General features: G+C 46.4%; 2 protein-coding genes across 3 annotated transcripts in view; one reads left to right on the top strand and one right to left on the bottom strand.

The window, feature by feature from the left end:
* The window catches only part of LOC132571165 (zinc finger protein ZFP2-like), a 475,317-nt gene that overhangs the window by 61,567 nt on the left and 385,752 nt on the right, over positions 1-27,998 (top strand). The window lies entirely within an intron of this gene.
* Positions 15,138-27,017, bottom strand: LOC132571149 (zinc finger protein with KRAB and SCAN domains 7-like). Its single transcript, XM_060237824.1, has 6 exons — positions 26,926-27,017; positions 23,721-24,503; positions 22,293-22,413; positions 19,183-19,970; positions 18,555-18,663; positions 15,138-17,639 (listed from the first exon to the last, which is right to left on the bottom strand). Exons 2-6 carry the CDS (start codon positions 24,429-24,431, stop codon positions 15,580-15,582), a joined length of 3,789 nt encoding a protein of 1,262 aa, XP_060093807.1. The 5' UTR covers positions 24,432-24,503; positions 26,926-27,017; the 3' UTR covers positions 15,138-15,579.

Here is a 27,998-nt window from a genome sequence, read left to right on the forward strand (position 1 = left end):
GGGCTCGCTGGATCTCTAGCCAGCCCAAGCAGGCCTTGCTCGCCCAGGGCTCTCCTTTCTTTCACCAGGTTGCTTTTGGCTGGTGTGTGGGGGTGGCATATGCTAATGAGTTGTGCTAATGAGATCCACCCCCTTTTTTCTACAAAACGACCCCTGCTAATTATGATGTTTTCAGATTTCTTTCCAATCCTAGAAACATCCTTCTAAAAATTCCTCCTTATGGTTTGTAAAATGTCAGGAAAGCTGTTCCATCAGAGAAGGGATGCCAGAGACAACACGCTATTTTCTCTGTTCGCATGGCAGCACTACCCAAGGACTTTCCTCCAGTTAGTGGTGCTGGCACAGAGGAGTCATAGCTTGGTGGAGCAGCGCCTGCTTTGCTGAGAACTTCCTGGGTGCCACAGATGGGTACTGCCACCGTGGCTCCTCCCCCATCACAGAAAGGCCCCCATCCATGAGCCATCTGCGCCTCTTATGTCTCACTTGGTCTGTCTTACTTCTGAGAATTCCGAAGTGTCAAGATGCCTTGCCATTTTTTATTCTGCTCTCTGAAGTACTTTTGTTTCCCTGCTTTGCACTGCGCCTATCTCTGTGTAACAGTTGTCGCATTCCTTTCTGCCTCATTTCAAAGGTTACCAGGGGCTACCAAGGTCGCTCTTGCAAGATTATGTGCATCTGCGAAGGGGCCTGAGAAAGACTTTTTTTGGGGGGGGGGACTGCTGCTTCCCACTTTCTTTTGAATGGTTTCTTTTGAATGGTTTTAGCCAAAGCTATAAGAGAAGGGCGAAAGCCTGCCAAGCCAGTCTTCGCAATGTCCGTCCTGCCTTGGACTGCTGTGTATCAATAAACTACCATTCACAAAGTGGACTGTGTGTGATCACTGAACTGCCGGGGTCTTGACACAAAGGAGGGGCTGACACTCTTAGAAGGCAAAATTGTTCCTTTCGCACTTGGCAATTTTCTTTTCAAAACTCAACAACGAGAACTAGAAAATTCACATCCTCCTGGGAAGGACCAACATTTCACCCTCTTGAGACTTCTCTTTCCCCCAAAGAGTTCTCCAGCTTAGCTTCAGACCTCTTTTTTGCATTCTGTCTGGGAACCCTGGCTCACAGGTGCCTTTCTTTCCAGCCTCACCTTCTACTGTCTCTAGCCTCCAGGGGAGTCTCAGGTAGACATCTTTCTCATGTTGCCTTATCCTTTTCACTAGAAATACCAAGGACTGATCCCAAGACCCATCTCCATGCAAAGCAGAGGCTCTTCCACTGAATCACCGTCCCTCTCCTTTTCACTTTCTGTGACTGCTGATGTGACACTGGGCATGAGTTAGTTTTCACTCTTTGAAAAATGAGGACCGCAGGTGGCTCGCCAGACAAGCCGAACAGTCGAAGCAGACCACCTTTGGGCAAAAATAGGGAAGGCCTAAAAGCATTCTAGGTGACACCTGTAGGAATGTGCTGAAGAAGAAGAAGAAGACTGCAGATTTATACCCCGCCCTTCTCTCTGAATCAGAGACTCAGAGCGGCTTACAATCTCCTATATTTTCTCCCTCCACAACATATACCTTGTGAAGTGGGTGGGGCTGAGAGGGCTCTCACAGCATGACAACTTTCAAGGACAACTCCTGCGAGAGCAATGGCTAACCCAAGGCCATTCCAGCAGGGGCAAGGGGAGGAGTGGGGTATCAAACTCGGTTCTCTCAGATAAGAGTCCGTGCACTTAACCACTACACCAAACTGGGCTTCATCCAGCAGAGCTCCTCTGAAGTTACAAGCCCTTTTTCCATCAACTCATTTGGGGAAATGAAAGGACAGGGAAGCAACCCTTGAAAGGAGAGTAGGAGCCACTGCTGAGCTCAGTCCCAGAAGGAGATTCCAAGCCTCCCTCACCTCAGGGCACAGAAGGCCACTCTCCCTCCATACCTCGAGGGTCAGCTTCTCTGCCCTCCTCCTTGATGCTCATCAAGAGATGCCTCTGCTCAGTCGCAGATGGACCTTCACCTGCCTCAGAGATGCTTCCAGCCACCTCTTCCGAGGGCACCTGAAACGCCAGAGAAGGACAGCGTCAAGATCCCTTGCTATTTTAATGGTCTATCACCTTTTTTGTTCTGGGCTGAAATACCTGCTGTGCTATCAGAGAAACAAAAGTATTTAGGCCCTCTGACACTGCCAGTCCTTCAAGGTCAGCACTATCTGTTGGAGTGTTTTTGTTAAGGCATATTGTGCTGCAAGAATGTCTGCCTTGTAACAATTTACTGTTTTGAACTTATCTCACGCCAGAAAGTTAGGCGCACATGTAACTGCTTCTATATATATTCACTCGCATCCCGCCTTAATTTCAGCCACTGGCCTTGCCAGTGGTACTATCCTGTCTTACAATAAACACTCATCCTGATTAAATGGAGAGTTGTCATTATTGGTCATACACCTGACAGACAGAGGCTTTCAGGGCACAGCAATAAAGCTGGGTTTGTGCAGGGCTATTTTTGTAGCAGGAACTCCTTTGCATATTAGGCCACACAACCCTGATGTAGCCTATCCTTCTGGAGCTTACAGTAGGCCCTGCAAGAAGAGCCCTGTAAGCTTTTGGAGGATTGGCTACATCGGGGGGCGGGGTGTAGCCTAACATGCAAAGGAGTTCCTGCTACAAAAAGAAAAAGCTGTGGGTTTGTGTATGTGAAATGATAGGAGCATTCTGCCTTCCTCCCAAGATTTCGCAAGTTAGTGAAATTGTTGAAGATCTCCAGAATAAAAGCATAAAACGCAGAAAAGTTCAAAGCGATACAAAAATAAATCTTAATCAGAACCACCAAGATTGGGCCTTTAATGTAAATAAAACCAATTCCCTACCAACAAATCTCTTAAAGATGCACAACAAGGTTGTTGGAGTAAACTCCCAGGTTATTCAATGCCACAAAGAAGGCTCCACCAGCAAAAAGGCCCCGAACATACTGGCAGCTACTAGACTTGCATGGGAGGAGGTTTTTAGAATAGGAGTGTCAAACATATGGCCCGGGGGCCAAAATAGGGCCCCGGAGGGCTCCTATCAGGCCCCCAAGCAACTGGCTATCTCCTTCCTTCTCCCTATCTTTTGCTTCTACAAAACAGCTTGCTTTGCAGGGCTTGCTCAATCACACAGGAGCTACAGAGCAAAGCCTCTATTTTCTCCATCGGCTGAGGTTTCTCTCTTGGAGAGGAAGGGGGGAAGACAGAGCTTGTTTTTCCAGGCTCTCTCAATCGCACAGCAGAGCACAGCAGAGCTACTGAGCCAAGCCTCTCTCCCTTCTATTGGCTGAAAGGAGACCCTTATAAGGGAAAGAAGACCCCTATGTCATGCCCTGGCATTCCCCTTCTCCCCCTGAGATGGAGACAGATGTCAGTCCCTGCTCCAGCCCAGGCCCTCCTGCACTCAGGACATCCAAGAAGAAAGGCCTCACCTGCTTCTTCTGTCTCAAGAGGCACTCCTCGGCCAGGGCCACCACCTGGGAGCAGCTCTGGGGGTCACTTTCCCTCACCCGGCTCTGGATCTCCAGGGGCAGGATGCTCAGCAGCTGCTCCAGGACCAAGAGCTCCAGGATCTGCTCCTTGCTGTGATGATCCACTCTCAGCCACCCACGGCACATTTCTCTGAGTCGACTATAAGCTCTCCGGGGACCCTCGTCCTCTTGGTAGCAGAAACGCCTGAACTGCTGATGCTGCTTCTCCCGGTTCTGCATGTCCCATTGCAAGATGGCTGCCTTCATTTTCCCATAATTCTCTGTGTCTCCAACACACAGATGATTAAAGGCCTTCTCGGCTTCTCCGCTGAGGGCTGGCAGGAGTTGGGTCGCCCACTCATCTTTCGGCCACCGACAAGCTTCAGCCACTTGCTCAAAGGAGGTCAGAAAGCCCTTGGCATCCTCCCAGGGGGAAGGTTTCTCAGGATCATGTGGTATTCCCCATGCCGTGTGAGAGGATCCCAACATCCTGAGGAAATCCTGCCACTGGACTTCCCACTGGGTGTGAGAAAGGGAACCCTCCCCTGCTTGCTGATACATCCAATCTTCCGATCTCCTTTCCAAGAATTCCTCTAGATCACCAGCCTCAAAGATGTGAAGGGACTTTCCTCTCTAATACCTTCCCTGTGGAATTTTCACCTCAGTGATCCCTCAGGCATGAAGCTGCAGAATTGAACCTTTAGAAGAAGATGACGACCGTAGATTTATATCCTGTCCTTCTCTCTGAATCAGAGTGGCTTACAATCTCCTTTGTTTTCCTCCTCCACAACAGACACTCTGTGAGGTGGGTGGGGCTGAGAGCTCTCTCAGAAGCTGCCTTTTCAAGGACAATTCAGCAGGAGCTATGGCTGACCCAAGGCCATTCTAGCAGCTGCAAGTGGAGGGCTGGGCAATCAAACCCGGTTCTTCCAGATAAGAGTCCACGCACTTAACCACTACACCAAACTGGCTCTTAGAATAGTTACCAGACTGGGTTTCTCCCTAGACTAGAGAAATGGAAAGAGAGAGAACAGACTCACTCAGTATTTGGCGTAATGGCCCCAACATGATTTGCCCCTCATATGCACAACTTATACACCAAACCGCATTGCTTTTGTGTGTCTACGGTTTTAAGAAAAAGACAAAGTTCAGGATTCCTTTTCAAGGCTGCCCTCATCCCATTATCAGCTTGCTTTACTAGTATGTTTATGTCATTCATTGGACAAGTTGTAAAATGACCAGATCAGGTAACACCATCCAAGATGAAGTCTCTGGAAGCTGCTGGACCCTTATCCTCACCATTGATTTGCTGACTAATTTTTGTTCATTTGAAACCCTGTTTTCTCACTAATGCTCAGGGCAGATTACAGACTTTAAAGACTGCAGATTTATCCCCACCCTTCTCTCTTAAACAGAGTGAGTCTTTATTTTACAATCTGTTTTACCACTCTGGCTTACAATCTCCTATATCTTCTCCCCCCACAACAGACACCCTGTGAAGTGGGTGGGGCTGAGAGAGCTCTCCCAGAAGCTGCCCTTTCAAGGACAACTCTGTGAGAGCTATGGCTCACTCAAGACGATTCCAGCAGCTGTAAGTGGAGGAGTGGGGAATCAAACTCGGTTCTCCCAAATAAGAGTCCACACACTTAACCACTACATCAAACTGGCTCTTAAAAGGATAGTTGTAAAAACAACCAATCATACCAGGATCCCTTTTTAATGAAAAGCTCCTCCTGAAAAGCCCCTTCATACGCTGTCAAAGAAAAGGCATTCAGATGGAAGACTTTGGCAAGAACAGGAGCGCTGTTCCTAAGAGGCTAGTCATCAGAATTTGGAAGTACAGCCTAGGGAAAGTGGGATTTGTGGGGAGACCTCAGGAGACTATAATACCATGAAGCCGGCCCTCCAGAGCAGCCATTTTCTCAAGTGGAAGTGATCTCTGTCATCTGGAGTTCAGTTATTTTAAGAGACCTCCAGCCCCTCCCCCAATGATGGCAACCATCCCTTGGTCTGAAGAGCACACTTTGAAAAGGGATTCCTCATCTTTCTCCACAGCCAAATTCTCCATCTGGGACTCTCTTGATCTGCCCACTTGGGCAGGGGGGGGGGGGGCAGGAGGGGCTGAAAAAGCTACAGATCAGAAGACAAAAAGGGATTGGGGTGGGGAGATGCCTTGATGGCCCCACAGGAACCCCATGCTACAACACCACCCCATCTGTCAAAGTTGGGCCCAGCTGCATTTGCACATCTGCTTCAACGGAAACCCATTTGTCAAAAACAGTGGAAAAGTTATTTTGAGAGAGCAAATGCTGAAATCTTGTCCCCCAGGACTACGTTCTGCTGCAGAGACACCAAAGGGGTTCCTGTTTGTTTTTAGTCACCGGGGGTGGGGTGGGGTGTCTCTCTCTCCATGGGGCCAGCTCCATTCCTCCTGCCCAACCGCAAAGCCCTCTGCAGCCCTACAAGCCTCTGCCTTGGAGCCCACGCGCCCTTCCCACCGAGGTTGCCAAGCCAAGTGACCAGCAGAAACTCCAGCCTGCCCGGCTCCTGTGTTTTCCTATCTGCAGAGACCAGGAAGGGAATCTGTCCCCGGACTGGAGAGAAACTGGATCCCCTCCTGGCTTCAGAATCGCGCCCGTTCAGAGGGCCGGCTTCTCTGCCCACCGCCCACCCCGGATCTTTACCCTTCCAGCCTTCCCCTTCCCCAGTGCGGCTCCAGCCTCGGTCCTCCTGCCGCCAGCAAAGTCGATCCCCAAAGGCGGAAGTGGGAGGACTTGTGCTGGCTCTCTAGGAAGCGCCGCTCTATCACTTTAACCCTCTCAAGTCCTCACAGGCCAAGGAACCTCCGGGGGGGAGGCAGCCCTGTTGGTCTTAAGCAGAGGGACAAAGCTTGAGTCTAGTGGCACCTTTAAGACCAAGGAAATTTTATTCTGGGTATAAGCTTTCCTGTGCACGCAAATTTTTTTGTACACATTAAAGTTTATACCCAGAGTGTTCTGTAAGGGAACCAATGATGTTTTACCTGTGTTCCTGCCTGGCTCATTTTGGAGCCTTTAGGTCAGAGCTTGAGGACTCGAACAATGGGCAGTAGGATCCGAATCCCTGCTGCCCTGCTCCAATCACGGCCCCCTGCTAGTTTGAATAGGGTTCCCAAGTCCAACTCAAGAAATATCTGGGGACTTTGGGGATAGAGCCAGGAGACTTTGGGGTGGAGCCAGGAGCAAGGGTGTGACAAGCACAGTTGGAACTCTGAAGGGAGTTCTGGCCGCCACATTTAAAGGGACCACACTCCTTTTAAACACCCTCCCTCCATTTGGAATAATGAAGGATAGGGGGACCTTCTTTGGGGGCTCATAGAATTGGACCCCCTGGTCCAATCTTTTTGAAACTTGGGATTTTTTTGGGTTTTTTAAGGAGAGGCACCAGATGCTATGCTGAAAATTACATGCAATTACCTCAAAAAACAGCTCCCCCCCAGATTCCCACAGATCAATTTTCTTTTTTATTGTTCATTGAAATATCTTACTGCATTATGCTTTGGTGAATCTCATTGTCTTGGAACACAAATGTTGACAAACAGGATAAGAACAACAATTCATCTAGTTCAGTATCAAATGTCCTGCTAAGATTAGCGCTAGATCTGGCCAGAAACCAGGGATGAATGAGGTAATGGAGCTATGTTCCCAGGAAAAGGAAAGATCCCCTTTGCAAGCACCAGTTGTTTCCGACTCTGGGGTGACGTCGCATCATGACGTTTTCACAGCAGACTTTTTACGGGGTGGTTTGCCATTGCTTTCCCCAGTCATCTACACTTTCCCCCCAGCAAGCTGGGCACTCATTTTACTGACCTCAGAAGGATGGAAGGCTGAGTCAACCTTGAGCCAGCTACCTGAATCCAGCTTCCGCCGGAATCAAACTCAGGTCGTGAGCAGAGAGTTTAGACCGCAGTACTGCAGCTTTACTACTCTGCACCATGGGGCGGGTATGCTCCCAAGGTAGCTGCAAATTGTCCTTTCTTTTACTCCCCTTCAAACCAGTCTTGGCAACCTATTGGTCCCCAGTTATTTTTGGTATTCATAAACTGTCTGCATCAGCAGGTTTTTTTTTTCATTTTCAGGATTTTTATTCCCAAAGTTCCTTATAATATATAATATAACCAAAGCACAAATTTAAAAAAACAAAAAAACCATACAATGAAGATGAGATAAGCAGTTACTCTCTATAACCACTATCTATAAGCAACTTTCTCACTTTCTCATTTTACCCTTCTTATTTTGCCCTCTCTTTTTATGCCTTTTACCCTTCCCCTTACATACTCAGTTTTATTTACATTTACACAACCAATCATAAAATTTTGACCAATCCTGTAATTTACTCTTACAAGTTAGAGTTCTAAGCTTATAATTCAATTCATTTATTTCAGGTATATCCATTATTTTTACTACCAGATCATCTATGGTTGGATCAATTTTCCACAATACCTATAGAAATTGGTTTCCATAGGGAATAATGGAGTGCCCAACAGACATTTCCCTCCCCACCCCCGCTTGATTAAAGGGCTGGAACACCTTCCTTATGAAGAAAGGTTGAAACGCTTAGGGCTCTTTAGCTTGGAGAAACGTCGACTGAGGGGTGACATGATAGAGGTTTACAAGATAATGCATGAGATGGAGAAAGTAGAGAAAGAAGTACTTTTCTCCCTTTCTCACAATACGAGAACTCGTGGGGATTCGATGAAATTGCTGAGCAGACAGGTTAAAACGGATAAAAGGAAGTACTTCTTCACCCAAAGGGTGATTAACATGTGGAATTCACTGCCACAGGAGGTGGTGGCGGCCACAAGCATGGCCACCTTCAAGAGGGGGTTAGATAAAAATATGGAGCAGAGGTCCATCAGTGGCTATTAGCCACAGTGTGTATGTGTGTGTGTATGTGTATATATATATATTTATTTATTTATATATATATATATATTTGGCCGCTGTGTGACACAGAATGTTGGACTGGATGGGCCATTGGCCTGATCTAACATGGCTTCTCTTATGTTCTTATGAAGTGCCGGGGGGGGGGCCTCCAAACTGGGGGATCCCCTGCCCCCACCTGGGGATTAAATAACCCAATATGAATAGAGAATCACAGATAAATGACTAGCAGGGGAGCCCCTAAGGGTTCTGTGATTAAACCAGCCTCCAATATAATCAACAATTTTTCATTGAAATTTATAAAGGAAACATAAACAACCACTTAAAGCAGTGAATTGTACATAAGGTGAAGTCATACAGTATGCTCAGTCCTTTATAAGGATAAAATTAGGTGAAGTATTATAATATGCACAGTCTTTCTTGGGACCAATAGGCCTTTAAATGGTTTCAGCCAAGAACTGGCAAAGTAGAGTCTTATTCACAAGTCAAACTGCTGTAGAAAAAAGCCAACAGTAGCAGACAGCTACAGAGATGGCGCCTCTCTGCCTCCGTTTCTCTGAAGCTTCCACAGGCTTAATGCAAAAGATTACAAAGTTGACAATGGAAATCAATCCTTCAAGTACAGTGAAAGTTCTGTTTATAATGAGGTGCTCCAGCGACCATTTCTTGGTGCTCCAAATTTGGTGCTCCAAATTTTCTTGTTTGACCAATTCAAAAAAAGACTTTGGCAATTTTCCTTCCTTATTATTTTTTTTACCCCCAGACCTATGCAGTGTGTTCTTAATTGTTCCATTAAAGTCCCCCATTATCAAAACTTGGTCATAAGTCAGTTCATCAAATTGTTGCATAATGTCTTTTTAAAAAGCATCCTTTGCACCATTTGGTGCATACAGTCCCAATAACAACAGGTTTTTTGTATTTAATATTATTTCTACCGCTACAAATCTTCCATCTTTATCTCTAAACACTAATTTCGGCTCCAATTCTTGTTTAATATAGAAAATCACTCCCCTTTTCTTCTGTTCAGCCAATGAATAAAATTCTAGTCCCAGTTGTTTATTCCATAAAAAAATTGTAATCCTTTTGTTTGATATGCACTTCTTGTAAACTAACTATATTACAATTTTGCTTTTTAATCCAATGAAACGTTGCCTTTCTTTTTTGTGGTGAATTTAGTCCATTTACATTCCTAGATAATAATTTGTAATCCATTGTGGTGCAAATTCTTTGTGTTCTTCATAAAACCTACGCAGTTCCTGTGTGCTTGTAATTGTAATCCTTTTTCCTTGCAGCTCAAAGCTCAGACCTTCAGGTATTATCCATCTATACCTCATTTCATTGTCACATAGTTTTTCTGTCAATTTTTTATATGCTTTTCTGTCATTTATCACTTGTCTTGGCAATTCTGTCATGATTCTTACTCTGCTGCCTCCCACTATCGATGTCTTTTCAAAATTTTTATTCAAGATTTTTCCCACCATTTCTTTAGTCATATATCTTATAATTGTCAGAACTGGAAGAACTTCAATCGAGGCCCAGGACTCTGTTACAAAAGTATAGGCGTTTATTGAGAACGACAAGGCTGAAGGTACAGGATAACACTGATACCGAAGGCTAGCATTAGTTACATTTTATGCGGTTATGGCAACAACAATAAAACGATCTTTCACACGGCCAGAGACAATTGTCTGTTTCTCAGGGTCTGTTATCAGCAAGGGAGGATGAAGTCCTGCTGAGAAGGCCTGGCCGGCCCAGCTTCAAAGGGGCACCTGCAGATGTTGACCAAAGGCTATCTGTCACCCTCCAGTGATCACAGTTTGTTTGAAATGCATAGGAATTTTGGTTAGTGGCCTACAGCAGATCACACTTGGTTAGTATCTGGTTACAATATGGAGTCAGTCCGGCTAACAGCACACAGGAAAGTTACAAGTTCTGACAATAATCACATCTCTTGGTAGATTATTTTTCTTGGCATATAGTGATTTCACTCTATACATATAGTCATACATGCTTCTAGTTCCTTCAGGATCTTCCTCCAAAAATTCTGCAATTATTCTTATTATATATCCTTTCAAATCAGTCTCTTCATCCTCAGGTACTCCTCTCAGACGTCTCTGGGTTTCCATCAATTTGCAGTCATGAATTGCCACCTTTTCTCGCATTTTTAACAAAGTGGAATCATGTACTTTCACTCTCTCTTCCACCTCTTGCACTTTCTTTGATGTTACCACAGTCTCATTTCTGAGATCTTCTATATCTTTCCTTAGCTCTTCAATGTCTTTTCTAATTTCTTTTTTAGAGGCAGTTATCATGTCTCTCACCCCTTTGATCATCCTGGCTTCCACTGCTTCTAATTGCTCTTGCATTTTCTCCATTGAGGCAGTCCTTGCACGGGTTAACTTATGCTCTGACATTTAAAAAAACACCAAAAATTTTGACCTCTCCAAAATAAATTTAAACTATCAGGTTTGATAGAGTAAGGCTTGCCCTTTTCAATAAGCCTAATTTCGCCGTCCTCAGAGCCTCCTGGGCTCAGATATTAATTTTAAAAGTTTTTATTTCTTCCAAAATGGCAGTCGTGACTTTTTGCTTCCCTTTAAAAAAAAAATTTCCCTTCAAAAGGCTTCTAAAATAATTATCAGCGATAATGTCCAATAGTATTTACCATATAATTGTCACTTCTGTCAGCTTCACCAATTTTTAATGTCCCGAACACTTTAAAAACTTTGTTTAAATTTTGACCTCCTAGCAATGGCTGCCGATGTTTTTCTATGATATTATAGTCCGAGAGTAGACTAGCTTCTTCAATGATTTCCCTTTTCCATCCGACACTTCCTGCTTTTCTTGCCACCAAATCCCGTTTTCACTGGTAAAAAGATCTCACGATATTTGACATATTTCCTGTGTTGACTGTGAGAGCTACAAATCTGTGACGATGGGGCTTTTTCACCAAAACCGCAAGCAGACAAAACAATAAATTCCTTTCCACTTTTTAGCACTGTCCTTTAAATTTACAAAGTTCAAATTTCGCCCCTTCTCCCCTTCTTCTTCCAAGCTTTCTGAATCTCTATTTCCCACCTTCTGATTTTATTTTGTTTAACTTTAAATAGTCCCAGAATGAAGATATTCATCAGTACCTTTTTCTGCAGTTATCCAGATCCAACACCGGTCTTGTATAGCTTTAGATGTTTAGCAGTCTCAAAGAAGGTTAGGATCCTGTCGAGCTTATGTCAAATAAATGACTCTGGAAACTTCTGCAGTTGATGAATATGCAACTCGTCTCCGGAGACTCCTCAAAGGAGCCCCCCCCCCCCCGGGACTTCCTTTTAGCCAAGGTAAATCTCAGAGTTTCCTGTGCATATCTTGGACTGATCTCTGACTGAGAAAAGTAGGCAGTAGGCATTAAGTTGCCCTCCACTACCCCGAACAGAAGCCCCAGCCTGCACCCCTTCTGAGGAGCAATTCAGCTCGGCATTTTCCAACCCTGGAAGTCCCCAGGTCACAACATGTCATAGTTCCACTGTACACTGCATTGATCAGGCCACATCTGGAGTATTGTGCACAGTTCTGGAAGCCTCACTGCAAGGATGTGGACAAAGTGGAGCAGGTGCAGAGAAGAGTGATAAGGATGATCATAGGGCCAAGCCCAAAGCGGAAAGGCTGAGGGACTTGTGAATGTTCAGTCTGAAGGAGCGGAGGTTGAGGGGGGGGACGATTGCTCTCTTTAAGTATTTGAAGGGCTGTTACTTAGAGAAGGTCAGGGAGCTGTTCCTGTTGGCAGCAGAGGAGAGGACTCATAATAATGGGTTTAATTAAAGGTGGGAAGGTATCGACTGGATATTAGGAAAAACTTTTTTACAGTAAGAGTTGTTCAACAGCGGAATCAGCTATTGAGAGAGGTGGTGATCTCCCCCATCACTGGCAGACTTTAAGCAGTGGCTGGATGAACACTTGTCTGGGATGTTGTAGGCTGATCCTGCATTGAGCAGAGGGTTGGACTTTAATCATTCTAGTTGCCCTTTTCTACACTTTTTCCAATGCTATATTTTTTGAGGTGCAGTTACCAGAATTGTACACAGAATTCCAAATGAGGCCGCACCGTCGATTTATACAGAGGCATTATGATACTGGCGGATTTGTTTTCAATTCCCTTCCTAATAATTCCCAGCACAGCATTGGCTTTTTTTATTGCAGTTGTACACAGTCTTGACATTTTCAGTGAGTTGCCTACCACAACCCCAAGAGCTCTCTCTTGGTCAGCCTCCACCAACCCCATCAACAAGTATTTATAGTTAGGATTTTTGGCAACAATGTGCATTACTTTACACTTGTCCACTTTGAATCTCATTTGCCATATTGACGCCCACTCGCCCAGCCTCAACAGATCCATTTGGATTGCCTCACAATCCTCTCCTGGTTCTCACCACCCTGAACAATTTAGTGTCATCTGCAAACGTAGCCACTTCACTGCTTACTCCCAACTCCAAATCATTAATGAACAAGTTAAAAATAATCAGACCCAGTACTGAGCCCTGCGGTACCACACTGCTTATCACCCTCCAATGTGAAAATTGCCCATTTATATTCGCTCTCTGTTTCCTGTTAATTAGCCAGTTTTTTATCTATGAGAGGACTTTTCTTTTTACCCCATGACTATTGAGTTTACTTAGGAGTCTTTGATGAGGAACTTTATCAAAAGCTTTCTGGAAGTCAAGGTAAATAACATCTGTTGAGTCCCCCTTGTGCACATATTTGTTCACCCCCTCAAAGAACTTTAACAGGTCAGATCTTCTCTTACAGAACCCATGCTGAGTCTTCCTCAGTATCATTTGTTCATCAATGTGCCTACTAATTCTCTAATAAGTTTCCACCAACTTACCTGGTATTGACGTCAGACTGACTGGCCTGTAATTTCCCAGATCTCCTCTGAAACCCTTTTGAAAGATGGACGTGACATTTGCTACCTTCCAGTTCTCAGGAATAGAGGCAGATTTTAATGAAAAATTACATATTTTTGGAGGAGATCCACAAGTTCACACTTGAGTTCCTTCAGAACTCTTGGATGTATGCCATCCAGTCCTGGTGTTTTATCACTTTTAAAATTGTCTATCAGTTGTAGGACCTCCTCTCTCATCACCTCAATCTGACTCTGGTCTTTCAACACTCTTCCAGAAATCAGTGGTTCTGCAATGGGCAAGCACTTCTCATCTTCCACAGTGAAGGCAGAGGCAAAAAATGCATTCAACTTCTCAGTCCTTTACCTATCATTCTTCAGTAATCCTTTTACCCTTTGGTCAGTCAAGGGCTCCGCTGCCTCTTGCTTCTAATGCATTTTTTTTAATGAATAAATTTTTTATTGTTGGTCTTTATGTTTTTTGCAATAATCTCCTCGTATTCCCTTTTTGCCTGCTTGATCACAACTTGCATTTCATTTGCCACAGTCTGTGTTTCCTTTTATTAACCTCACTCAGACTAGCTTTCCACCACTTAAAGGACTCCTTCTTACCTTTTACAGCTTCCATTACTTTGTTAACCATGCAGGCCTTTTTCTATACCTATTTGTGCCTTTCCTAACTTGCGGAATATATTTTATCTGAGCTTCTAAGATTATGGTTTTAAATAGTCTCCACGTTTCCCCAAGGTTTGACCCTTTTAACTTTTCCTTTCAGTTTCCTCTTCACTTGCCTCCTCATCTCAAAGAAATTACCCATTTTAAAGTTAAAAGTGGTTGTGCTGGTCTTTTGGAGCAGTTCCTTATTTATGCCAATGTTGAACTCAATAACATTATAGTCAGTGTTCCCAAGCAGTGCAATCACTTTTACATCTCGCACCAGGTCTTGGGCATTATTTAGGACCAAGCCCAGAATCGCCTCTCCCCTAATAGATTCTGTGACCATCTGCTTTGTAGCACAGTCATTAAGAGTTTCCAGAAACTCACTCTCTTTCTCCTGACTTGAACACATATTGACCCAATCAATGTGTGGATAGTTGAAATCACCCATTATGACACAGTTCTTATGTCTAGCTGCTACCATTAATTCTTTCATCATGTTATAATCATCTGCTATCTTTTGTCTGGTGGGCAATAAACTCCCAGAGTTAAGTTTCCTTTTGGGTCCTCATGAGAACATTTCCCCACATTGTTAGTGCGAACATGTACCATAGCCACTGGCTCCTCCACAGCACTGTCTACCAGCCTATCTAGAACACGTGTAATGTCTGCTACCTTCGCACCAGGCAGGCAAGTCACCATATGGTCAGAACGTGGGTTTGCCACCCAGCTGTCTACTTACCTATGGATCAAATCACCAACTACCAAGAGCCCCCTTCCCTCTCTGCCCAGGGATGGTTCCTTGCTGCAAAAGGATACTCGTTCACCAAATGAAGAAGAGGTCCCTTTTGAAGGCACAATCCCCTTATCCTCAGCACAGTGCCCTGTTTCTTCTTTGACACTCATGCTCCCTGATAGTGGCAGGGCTGCGATTTTCAGAGTGGGACACATCTAACAAGTCCCCAAGAGTCTTCTCCATGTGCCAAACTGACTGTCTCTGCTTCTCCAGGTCAGCCACCTTGACCTTTAGGGTGCAAACTTGTTCCCTGAAAACCAAGAGCTGCTTGCACCGAGCAAACACCCAAGACTTCTGTCCAGTGGGCAGCCAGTTGTACATGTTATATTGATAATTGGCTATTAGACATAATGCCATATATATTACATCATATATTTTAAAGCTATAATATACTTTTCTTTTGGTTGTGTATTATATATTTGTAAAATTGCCATTTACATTGTGTCTTTGGTAACTACATTTTATGCATTTTAAACAGTCTCCTTTTTTCTATTCTGTACCCCATTAAAAATTCAAAATAAATATTTATTATTTTTTTTTAAATTATCCCATCCCCCATGTGGGTTTTTTTGATTACTGCTCCAGTTGAAGCTCTTTCCACACTCTGATAATTCAAAAGGTGTCTCTCCTGTGTGGGTTCTTTGATGCTGTAGAAGATAGCATCTCCTATTGAATTTCTTTCCAGTCTGAAGACTCAAAAGGTTTCTCTCCTGTGTGGGTTCTCAGATGCTGTTGCACGTTGTCCATCCTACTCTATTGCATTCAACAATCTGAATGTTCAAAAAGGTTTCTCCCTTGTTGGCAGATGCTGTTGGCAGATGCTGTTGGAGCTGGTCTATCCAACTGAATTTTGTTCCACACTCTGAACATTCAAACGATGTTTCCTCAAGTGTGATCTTTGATGCCGCTGAAGATTGCAACTTATTTGGAATTTCTTTCCACACTTTGAGCATTCAAAAGGTTTCTCCCCTGTGTGAGTTCTTAAATGCTGTAGTAGACTGCCACTCTGACCGAATTTCTTTCCACAATCTGAACATTCAAAAGGTTTCTCTCCTGTGTGGGTTCTTTGATGTCGTTGAAGATCACTACTCCATTTGAAGCGCTTTCCACACTCTGAGCATTCAAAAGGTCTCTCCCCTGTGTGGGTTCTTTGATGCTGTAGAAGATGGTATCTCCTATTGAATTTCTTCCCACAGTCTGAACATTCAAAAGGTTTCTGCCCTGTGTGGGTCCTTAGATGCTGTTGGAGCTGGTACATCCGACTGTATTTCTTTCCACAATCTGAGCATTCAAAAGGTTTCTCTCCTGTGTGGGTTCTTAGATGCTGTTGGAGCTGGTATACCCAACTGTATTTCTTTCCACATTCTGAGCATTCAAAAGGTGTCTCTCCTGTGTGTGTGCTTTGATGCCTCTGAAGGTTGCAATTTGTAATGAATTTCTTTCCACACTCGGAGCATTCAAAAGGTTTCTCCCCTGTATGAGTCCTTAGATGCTGCTGTAGACTGCCAGTCTGAATAAATTTCTTTCCACAATCTGGACATTCAAAAGGTTTCTCCCCTGTGTGGATTCTCTGATGCCGTTCAAGATTACAACTCCATTTGAAGCTCTTTCCACACACTGAACATTCAAATGGTGCCTCTCTTGTGTGTGTTTTTTGATGCCGCTGAAGATTGCAACTCCTACTGAATTTCTTTCCACAATCGGAGCATTTAAAAGGTTTCTCCCCTGTATGAATTCTTAGATGTTGTTGAAGACTGCCAGTCTGACTGAATTTCTTTCCACACTCTGAGCACTCAAAAGGTTTCTCCCCTGTGTGGGTTCTTAGATGCCGCTGGAGATAGAAACACCTAATGAATTTCTTTCCACATACTGAGCATTCAAAACATTTCTGTCCTGTGTGGCTTCTTCGGTGCACAAGCATGTGAGATCTGTATCTGAAGTATTTTCCACACTGAAAGCATTTATGTGCCTTCATGGTATTGTGCTTTGGAAAATGTGCTTTGTCCTTTTTTTCATCAGAGAGTCTTTTCCCACTCCTTAAGCAAATAAATGGCATCTCTCCTGAATGAATTCTTTGCTGGTGAATAAGGTCTGCTTTATATGAGAAGCTCTTGCCACAGGGTGAGCAGCTATATACTTTCCCCCTCATGAGGATCCTTTGATGTTTCAGAAGCTCTGATCTGCAACGGAAGCTCTTCCCACACTCCCGACATTTCAAAGTGTTCTTTCCACTGTTGCTTTGCAAACGGATGTTATATTGGGTTTGAACTTGGAAGTCCATTCCACACTCCAAGCCTTTGTATGTTTCTTTTCTCACGTTAATTACTTCACGGAAATCCCCTCCTTTGCAAGGAAAGGGTTGATCCTTCTTCCTGACCACTTGGATCCCTTTCCGCTTCTTGTCTCTATTTCGTTTTGACCCTTGACTCTTGGCTTTAGCTGGTGATGGCTGATGCAGTTCCTCATCTTCCTTACATTCCTGATCAGGTGAGTGAATCCTTTGATGCAAAACAAGGGTTGTTTGATGACCAAAGTTTTTTCCACACTCCAAGCACTTATACAATTTCTCTCCTGGTTGATTTTGTTCCTGGGAAACAACTCTCATTTTCTGAATAAAGCTCTTTCCAGAAGCCAGGCTTTCATTTAAGCTTTCCCTTAAATGGATTCTCTGGTTAAAATGGATGGTTTCATTTATTTTGCTTTTGGCGGACCTTTTTTCTTGGGCTGGGTTTTCATGAAAGCTCCCTCCTTGGCATAGGATGGGCTTATCCCTCTTTTCATCTGTGTTGTCTGCCTCCTTCTTGATTCCATCTGGATGCCTAAAGCTGCCTTCTTCCTTTGCATTTTCAAGTGACGACCACTGTAATTCCCGAGCCATCTCCGCTATGCTTCCAGCTGAAAAAAAGAGAGAGATTCAGTTAGCAGTAAAGGTGTGAATTCAGCATAAGCTGAGCTGAATGAATACTCTACCAGTATTTTTGGGTATCATGTAAACTGAATACTGATCAGAAATTTATATTTGACTACCAATATAGCTGAGTTGTAAAAAAACAATTTTATCCAGCTTTTATTCGGGTTCATTCAACTGTACCAAAAACCCAAATGCCAGCCATTTAAACCTAACTGCCAACATTCCCTTTATATTTGTATGCAAAAAAACCCATGTTAGATCTGTCACTCCTGTTTCCTGCAGGGCAATTTGAATCTTCCTCTCTTGAAGCCTCCCTCAACCCCACAGTAAGGAGTTGGCTACCACTTATGGCAGACCTTGCCCTGCAATGGAGCTGGTTTTATCATCTGCCTTTCCCCCAAATCCCCATACATTCTTTAAGGAAAGAGGGACTAAATATTTATTCCCTGCTAATTTACATTAGACTTGGAGTGTACATGAACATGCATGAATTCATATCACTCTTCCTTATACTGAATCAAGGCCATTGGTCCTCCAAGGTCAGTACTGTCTGAGGGGCAGCAGTTCTCTGGGGTCTCAGATAGAGGTCTTTCATATCACCTGGTCTTTTTAATGGGCGATACGAGGGATTGAATCTGGGATCTTCTCCATGCAAATCAGAGGCTCCTCAACTGACCCACGGCCTTTCCCTTTTTGGTTTTCTGTGGGACCCTCACTTTCTCCAGCTGGGCTCTTCTTATTACCAGCCCCTCTTCCAAAAATATCAAGTCCTCTGGGGAATCAAAGCACAGGGAAGTAGCCCTTGAAAGGACAGAAGAAAACACTGCTGAACTTAACCCCAGAAGGAACTTTTGAGATTCACCAGTCTCATGCTGCAGCAGACCGTTCACCCTACTTACCCAGCGGGCAGGTCTCTCTGCCCTCCTCTTCTTTGATGTTCATTGAGTAATGCCCCTGCTCGCTCTTGCTTGCCTCAGAGACTCTTCCAGCCTCCTCCTTCAAGGGCACCTACAAGAGCAGAGAAATAACAGATCCTCTGAGGGCAGAGCTGCAAAGATGAGGGGGAGCCAAAGGGGAGAGAGTTCTTTCTCACACCCTAGCTATGGCAGATTTATCAGTATGTGAAGCATTTCTGAACTAATAAGAAAAAATGTTGAGTACCACATTACAAAACACTCCAAAGGTAGTGAATTCCATGAATAAGACACCAACCACCAAGAAGGCCCAAGACATAATGGCAGCTACTGAACTGTACAGGAGGAGGTCTTCAAGATTCTCAGGGCCACATCTCTCACCTGTGGAGGCGACAAGGGGGACAGGAACGTATTGCTCCCAGAGCCCCAAGATGCTCTTTTAGGAGGAGGTGACCCCATTAATATGAGCCTATGAACTGACTTAGAGAGACTTCCTCCCCACTGCAAAACTCTGGATTCTGCTTCCAGGGAAACAATGCAAGAGACCCCTACATCAGACTCAGGCACTCCTCTGTTTCCCCATAGATATGGACAGCCCACACAAGGGCCTCACCTGCTTCTCCAGCCTCAAGAGGAACTCCTCAGCCAGGGCCACTGCATGGGAGCAGCTCTCAGGGATGCTTTCCCTCACTCGGCTCGCTATCTCACAGGGCAGGATGTTAAGCAACTGCTCCAGGATCAAGAGCTCCAGGATCTGCTCCTTGCTGTGATTTTCCACTCTCAGCCACCCATGGCACATTTCCCGCAGTTGGATGTAAGCCCCCCATGGCCCCTCAGCCTCCTGGTAGCAGAAGCCCCTGAACTGCTGGCGCTGCTTTTCTCTGCTCAAGGCTTCCCCATGCAAGATGGCTGCCTTCACCTTCCCATAATCCTCTCTGCCTTGGATATCTAGCTTGTTAAAGGCCTGCTTGGCATCTCCACTGAGGGCTGGCAGGATTTGGGTCGCCCACTCTTCCTGAGGCCACTGACAGGCCTTGGCCACTTGCTCAAAGGCAGTCAGAAAGGCCTTGGCATCCTCCCAAGGGGAAGGTTTCTCTAGCAAGGGGGGGATCCTGCATGGAGAGTGGGAAGACTCCAGCGTCTTGAGGAATTCCTGCCACTTGGCTTCCCACTGCTTGAGGGAAAGGGATCTTTCCCCTGCAGGTTGTCCTGTTCTCCTTTGCAGGATTTCTCTGATACTCCCAGCCTGGATGACATGAGGGGCTATTTGTCTCCTCTCTGAAACTTCCCCCAATTTGGGAACTGCGGTAGCCTCTTTCTCCATTTCTTGGTCTGAACGATCCCTCAGTACTGGCGCTGTAGGGAAACAATATGTTCTCCTCTTCCAAATGGGGCTTCGCCCTGCAGAATAGTTGGATACAGGAAAGAGAGAGAAAAGAAAAGACAAACTTAGTCACTCAACTTTTGGCACAATGGCTCCCATGTGGTTTTTCTGCCCAGATTAATTAGACACAAAAAGGTATCAGTGGCAGCAATCACACACACTAAATCAGGGGTCCTCAAACTTTTTAAATAGGGGGCCAGTTCACTGTCCCTCAGACTGTTGGAGGGCCGGACTGCCGTTACTGTACAAGGCCGCGGGCTGTCAGTTCTCCGTCTTCTGCATCTCTCTCCCTTCCCCACACCACACACCCCGGCCTGGGAACTCACCTCACCTCGGTATCACCTCAGCCCAATGCCGGAAGTGTGCGTTGCTAACGCGAGTTTAGGTCGAACGTCACTTCCGGTCTGATTTTGCCATAACCCGGCGGGCCGCATAAACGTCCTCAGCGGGCCACCTCTGGCCCGCGGGCTGTAGTTTGAGGACCCCTGCACTAAATAATGCACTTTCAGTCCTCTTTCAATGCACTTTCCAAGTGGATTTTAATGCGTGAACTGGCAGAAAGTGAATTGAAAGTGCATTATTTGGTGTGTGTGATTACAGCCAGTATGATTTTATATGGCTACTTCATTATGATGTGAGTAAAATAAGATGCTAATTATGTGTTGTTCAGATTTCTTTCCAATCCCAGACACAAAATGGTATCAGTGTCTTTATGGTTTGTCAAAGGTCAGGAAGGCTGTTGACTCAGAATTAGAACTGCTCTCAAGATGAGGCTTCAGCTCCCCTGGAGGTGGAGGGGGGGAATGCCTTCATTTGGGTGGGTGGGAAGCCAGCAAGGGCTGGAGGGGGGACTTGCCCAGAGCCTCTTTCTAGAACCCACTGTATTTTTCCCAAATGGGCCTTATTGCTATTAAATAAATAAACTTTGTCCCTCTGAGGACCCCTGGTCTGTCTTACCTCTGTCCTACCAGGTCTAACACACTTAAAAGGCAAAATTTTACCTCACTTAAAAGGCAATTTTACTTTCAAAGCTCAACAATGTGAACTGAAAATTCTCCTGGGAAGGACCAACACGCTATCCTCTGAGAAATCCCTTCTCTTTCAAAAGTGCTCCAGGTCAGCTTCAGAACACTTTTTTGCATCCTGTCTGAGACCCCTGGACAGGGCCAGCCACGGGGCGCACAGCGCCTCAGGCAGCCTCACTGCCTCCCTATGCGGCGTCATGCAGCGCCGCCCCCCACTGCCCCCCTGGTGGCACCTCCTCCCTCCCTCGTCCCTTCATCACAATTTTAATGCCCGGGAACAGGTGGTGAAGTGCTGCACTCCCAGGCTCTTTAAAGGCTGACTCCTCCCCCCCCCCGATCAGCTGATCGGTGGGTAAAACTACGCTGGGGGCTGGCGGCTCCTATGCCGCCCCTTTGGCTAGCTCACAATCAGCGCCGTGGCAACAGCACTGAGCCAGCGGCTGTGCCACCGCCTCCTCCCCACTTCCTTCCTGGATTGCGTAGTTTTATCTGATCAGCTGATCAGCAGTGGGGGAGTTGGCCTTTAAAGAGCCCGGGAGCATGGCCCTTCACCGCCCATTCCTGGGCATTAAAGTTTTGACAAAGGTACGAGGGAGGGAGGAGGAGGAGGCAAAGAGGCATTTGCATAGAGGGCAGGGTGGGGGGGAGGCCAAATTTGGCACCCCTGCCCTGCTGGCACCCTAGGCAAATGCCTAACTTGCCTAGTGGGCAAGCTGGCCCTGCCCCTGGCGCACAGGTGCCTTTACTTCTAGACTCACCTTGTACACTCTCTAGTCTGCCCAGGGTCTCAGATATAGGCCTGCCATGTTGCCTATTGCCCAGTCCTTTTCACCAGAGATGCCGGGGACTGAACTCGGGACCCTCTCCACCCAAAGCAAAGGCTCTTCCACGAAGCCACCATCCCTCTCTTTTTTTACTTCCCGTGATTTTTATTTAAAAAACTTCTGTGACAGGTGTGACACCAAGTATGAGTTGGTTTTCACCCTCTGAAAAACAGAGAGGGGGTGGGGAGAAGCCTTGCCAGGAAACCAATGAGTCCAAGGGGGACCTGCCTCGCTTCTGGATGGGGAAAAACTGGGAAGGCCCAAAAGAATCAAGGCGACCCCTGTAGGAAAGCATCAAGGGGGCTTCAGCCAGCAGGGCTCCTCTCCATTTACCAGCCCTTCTCCCAAGCACATCAAGTCGTTCAGGCAAATCAAAGGAAAGGGAAGCAGCCCATGAGGGGAGAGAAGGAGCCGCTGATCTGCTCAGCCCCAGAAGGAGCTTCCAAGCCTCCCTGGCCTCAGGACAAAGAAGGCCCCTCTCCTTCCATACCCAGTGGATCAGCGTCTCCGTCCTCCTCTTCCTTGATGCTCATCGAGGGATGCCTCTGCTTGTTCTCAGGTGGAACCTCTCCTGCCTCAGAGATACCTTCAGCCTCCTCCTCCAAGGGCACCTGCAACACCAGAGAGGGAGGGAGGGAGGGAGGGAAGAAAGAGGAGGAGGAGGAGGCAGATTTATACCCCGCCCTTCTCTCTGAATCAGAGCCTCAGAGCATCTTACAATCTCCTATATTGAAGAGGGACCCCTGAATAATTAATGAATCCCTCAAAATAATAATTGAAAATATGGTTGTGCCTTCAAAAGAGAATGTCTGATGCAGCATTTAGAGTGACTGTTAAGAGGCCCCTCAGAGGAGCTTCTGCTAAACTGTTAAAACCAGACAGGCCAAGGGTGTGAATCCAAGATAACAGGGGCCCCGCAGAGAAGGAGCTTCTTGCTGATAAGCAGAGGGACAGAGCAGGGGAAAATTACAAGAAATTACTGGGAGGAAAGCAGGAGATGGGGCATTTGAATAGATAAGGACTGTGGACTTGTCTGCTTGTTTTGAGTTGTGAATAAAAATGGTCAGAAGGCTGATTTTAACTTAGTCGTTTTGAGCTTATGCTGACAAGTTCTACTTTGATGTCAAAGTAAAATACCTCGTTTCAAACCAAGCAATGTGTGGGGCTTTGTTATTTACCTGCTACAATATCTTCTTCCCCCACAACAGACACCCTGTGAGATGGGTGGGGCTGACAGGACTCTCACAGCAGCTGCTCTTTCTAGGACCACTCCTGTGATAGTTATGGCTAACCCAAGGCCATTCCAGCAGTTGAAAGTGGAGGAGTGGGGAATCAAACCCGGTTCTCCCAGATAAGAGTCTGCACGCTTAACCACTAGACCAAACTGGCTCTCCACATGTTGGGCATATTGTGGTGAAAAGATTCTGCCTTCCTCCAAGAATTTAGCAGATTAGCCCTATTCCTGAAGATATCAAGAATAAAAACAAATCTCTTAAGGAGGCACAACAAGCTGGTCTGAGTAAACTCCCAGGTTATTCAATGCTATAAGGAAGGCTCCACCACCAAGAAGGCCCTGAACACACTGGGAGCTGCCAAACTGCATGGGATCAGGGAGGAGGTCTTTAGGATTCATGTGGTCGAAGCCTGCCCATGGTGCTCTAGGCTGCACCTGTCGCCTATGGAGACGGTACTACAGGAAATGCTCTTTCAGGGGGAAGATCAAACATTGGTCCCCAGGTTAAGAAAGAATTCCTTCCCACCCAAAAGACTCTGGATTCAGCTTCCAGGGAAATGTCAATGGACCCTTACTTCACACCCTGGTGTTCCCCTTCTCTCTTCTGAGATGGACAAAGATCTTAGCCCTAGCTCCACCCTAAACACTCCCATACTTAGGAACCATAGAGCAGAAGAGCCTCACCTGCTTCTTTGGCCTCAAGAGGAACTCCTCAGCCAGTGTCACCGCCTGGGAGCAATCCTGGGGGCCACTCTCCCTCACCTGGCTCTGGATTTCTGGGGGCAGGATGTTCAGCAGTTGCTCCAAGACCAAGAGCTCCAGGATCTGCTCCTTGCTGTGATTCTCCACTCTCAACCACGCACGGCACATCTTGCACAGTCGGCTGCAAGCCTCCCGGGGACCTTTGGCCTCCTCGTAGTGGAAACACCTGAATTCTTCACGCTGCTTCTCCCAATTCAGCATGTCCCATCGCAAGATGGCTGCCTTCATCATCCCATAATCCTCTCTGTCTCTAACATCCAGACTGTTAAAGGCCTTCCTTCTTTCTCTGCTGAGGGCAGGCAGGAGTCGGATCGCCCATTCACTTCTGGGCCACTGACAGGCTTTGGCCACTTGCTCAAAGGAGACCAGAAAGGCCTTGGCATCCTCCCAATGGGAAGGTTTCTCTGGCAAAGGTGGCATTCCCCATGGAGAGTGAGAGGATTCCATCGTCCTGAGGAACTCCTGCCACTGGACTTCCCACTGTGCATGAGAAAGGGAAACCTCCTCTGCTTGCTGATGCATCCAATCTCCAGGTCTCTGTTCCAGGAATTCCTCCAAACTCCCAGCCTGGAGGAAGTGAAGGGATTTTCCTCCCCCCTCTGATACCTCCCCTGTGGGGACTTCTTCCTGCATTTTCCCTCAGGAATGCTGCTGCAGAACCAAAACTTTTAGAATATGCTATCAATTACCAGGCTTAGCTTCTGCCTAGAAAAACGGGAAAGAGAAAGAACAAACTGACTCAGTATCTGACGTAGTGGCCCTGACATGATTGTCTACTCATATATGCAACTCATACAAAAAACTGCATTGTTTTTATGTATGTACAACTTTAAGAAAAGCATAATACAAGATACTAGTTAAAAAGTTCAGGATTCCTTTTCAAGGCTACCTTCAGACCTTTACCAGCTGGCATTGCCTATATGCTTATGAACAGATGAATATATGAAGCTGCCTTATACTGAATAAGACCCTCGGTCCATCAAAGTCAGTATTGTCTACTCAGACTGGCAGTGGCTCTCCAGGGTCTCAGTCTGAGATTTTTCACAGCTGTTTGCCTGGACCCTTTTTAGTTGGAGATGCCGGGGATTGAACCTGGGACCTTCTGCTTACCGAGCAGATGCTCTACCACTCAGCCACCATCCCTCCCCTGAGTTTATGTCACTCATTGGATGAACTGTAAAATGGCCAGATCAGGAAACACCATCCAAGATGGAGTCCCCAGAACCTGCCTGACCCTCATCCACACCTTTAGTCAGCTGACCTATTTTTGCTCATTTGAAGCCTCGTTTTCTTGATATTGCTCAGGGCAGATTACAAACTTTAAAAGGATAGTGTTAAAAATGACCAGGCATCTGGCAACCAACCGAAAAATTCCTTCATACGCTGTCATAGAAAAGACATTCAGGTGGAAGGCTTTGGCAGAAACAGGGACACCCTGCCTAAGAGGCTACAGTCATCCAAGAATGCCCCGCCTTCCTCAAAAGAGCCTCCAACAGTCCACCCACTCTAGTTAAAGCATCTGACCACTCACTCTGGGTTGCCAAATCTCGGTGAGGAAATCCCTGGAGGAATTTGAATGGGGGTGCAACCTAGGGAAGGTGAGATTTGTGGGAGGACCTCAGAGGACTCTAAGGCCATGAAGTCTACCCTCTAAAGCAGCCATTTTCTTGAGGGGAAGTGATCTCTGCCAGCTGGAGATCAGTTATTGTAAGAGACCTCCAGCACGACCCCCATAAACCAGAGGTGTCAAACAGTCAGTCCAGGGGCCAAATCAGCCCCCCGGAGGGCTCCTATCAGGCCCCTGAGAAACTGGCTGTATCTGCTTCCTTCTCCCTCTCTTACTTCCTTCTGCATCACAGCTTGCTTTGCAAGGCTTTTCCAACTGCACAGGATCTACAGAGCAAAACCTCTATTTTCTCCATTGGCTGAGGGAGGAAGGGAGGGGGGAGGCAGAGTTTGTTTTTCAATCGCACAGCAGAGCTACTGAGCCAAGCCTCTCTTCCTTCTATTGGCTGAGGCTCCCCCCCCCAAGTCCCCTGGGGAAGGAAGGGAAGAGCCAAAGTTCCCTTAGCCCATTTCCCTAGAGCACATGGGAGAAATACAAAGAAAGCATCTTTAAGACCAAAAAGTGTTAAAGTTTTAAGTATTTTTAAAGTTTTTTTAAAAAAAACATATTTAATTGTGTTTGTCTGTGTCCTTTATAAAGTTTATATCTCTGCTACCTAATCTTAAATAGGTACACACATGGCCCAGACCAACATGGCCCAGCCCTACAAGGTCTCATTTATGTCACATTCGGACCTCAAAACAAATAAGTTCGACACCCCTGCACAGATGATGGCAACCATACCTTGCTGTGAGGAGTGCACTTTGAAGAAAAGGGATTCCTGACCTTTCTCTACAGCCAAATTCTCCATCTGGGACTCTCCTGATCTGCCCACTCAAAGGCAGGACTTGGGAGAGGACTGAAAAAAAGCTATGATCAGGAGACAAAAAGGGGATTGTGGTGGGGAGATGCCATGACAGGAATCCCATGTGTTGCAGCGCCAACACCACCCCCTGTCAAAGTTGGGCTCCACTGTATTTTCACATCTCCTCCTGCTCCAAAGAAATCCCATTTGCCAATAACAGAGAAAAAGATTCCTTTCGGGAAATCTGCCAACCCGGCTACATTTTTGCCCAGAGACTACACAAGAGGATTCGATTTGCTTTGAGCCCCAGGAAGAAGCTCCGTAATGGAACACCCAGAGAGACCAAAGCACCCTCTTCTCTCTCAGACGGGAGGCGGGAGCGTCTTCCACGGGGCGAGCTCGCCAGACACCCCCGCCCCCAACTGCAAAGCTCTCTGCAGCCCTACAAGACTCTGCCTTGGAGCCCACACGCCCTTCTCACTGGGGTTGCCAAGTGCCCGGGAGAAACTCCCGCCTGCCCGGCTCTTCTGCCTTGAGCGGAGGCTTCGTCTCTGCAGACACCAGGAAGGGAATCTGTCCCCCGCCTGGAGAGAAACCGGATCCCCTCCTGGCTTCTGGCTGCAGATTCACGCCCGTTCTGTTCTGCTCGCCAGACCCACAGACACCCCCTCGCGGGACTGCCCAGCCTGGGGGACCTCCCCCCGCCCCGGCTTTACCCTACTCCTTCCGCAGTCCAGCTCCAGTCTCGGTCCTCCAGCTCTCCTGTCAGGGAAGCCGGTCCCCAAAGGCAGAAGAGGGAGGACTTGTGCCGACTTTCTAGGAATCGCCGCTCTATCGCTTTAACTCTCTCAAGCCCTCCAGGTGGGCAGCTGTGCTGGTCTGAAGCAGCAGAACAAAGTACTGCTTCAGACCAACACGGCTGCCCACCTGGATCTATCGACATGAAGTAGCAGAACAGTTTGAGTCCAATGGCACTTTTAATACCCAGGAAGTTTTATTCTGGGTATAAGCTTTCCTGTGCATGCACGCTTCTTGCATGCAAGAAAACCTATACTCAGAATGGACTTAAAAGCAAAGAAACAGACGCTCTTGCTGGCTTCTTCCTTCTCCGTCTCTCTTGCTTCCTTCTGCATCACAGCTTACTTTGCAAGGCTCGCTCAGTTCCACAAGAGCTACAGAGCAAAACCTCTTATTTTCTCCATTGGCTGAGGCTCCTCCCTTGGGGAGGAAGGGGGGGAGAGGCAGAGCTTATTTTTCCAGAATCTCTCAATCACACAGCAGAGCTACTGAGCCAAGCCTTTCTTCCTTCAATTGGCTGAGGCTCCTCCCCCTCCTGGTCCCCTGACGAAGGAAGGAAAGAGCCAGAGCTTCCTTTGCGATGGATCCCATGGGAGAAATACTAATGAGGCTGGCGCTTTCGAAGCCTGGGTGAGGCCGAAAAGGCAGTGGGTGCACTCAGAGAAGAGGGGGCAGTGGGAGAGAGGGCACTTCATGGCACCCTTAAGCCAGGTGGCGCCCCTAGGCGGCTGCCTACTTGGCCTACTCCCGTGTGCTGACCCTAAATACAAAGAAAACACCTTTAAAACCAATGAGTGCTAACGTTTTAAGCATGTTTTAATTTTATATATATTATTTTGTTTGTCTGTGTCCTTTATAAAGTTTATATCTCTGCTATCTAATCTTAAATAGGTACACACATGGCCTGGCCCAACATAGCCCAGCCTGGTCCAACCCAACATGACCTGGCCCAACAAGGTCTCATTTATGTCAGATCCAGCCCTCATAACAA

The sequence above is a fragment of the Heteronotia binoei genome, chromosome 5 (assembly GCF_032191835.1).
Source record: "Heteronotia binoei isolate CCM8104 ecotype False Entrance Well chromosome 5, APGP_CSIRO_Hbin_v1, whole genome shotgun sequence".
NCBI classification, from domain to species: Eukaryota; Metazoa; Chordata; class Lepidosauria; order Squamata; family Gekkonidae; genus Heteronotia; species Heteronotia binoei.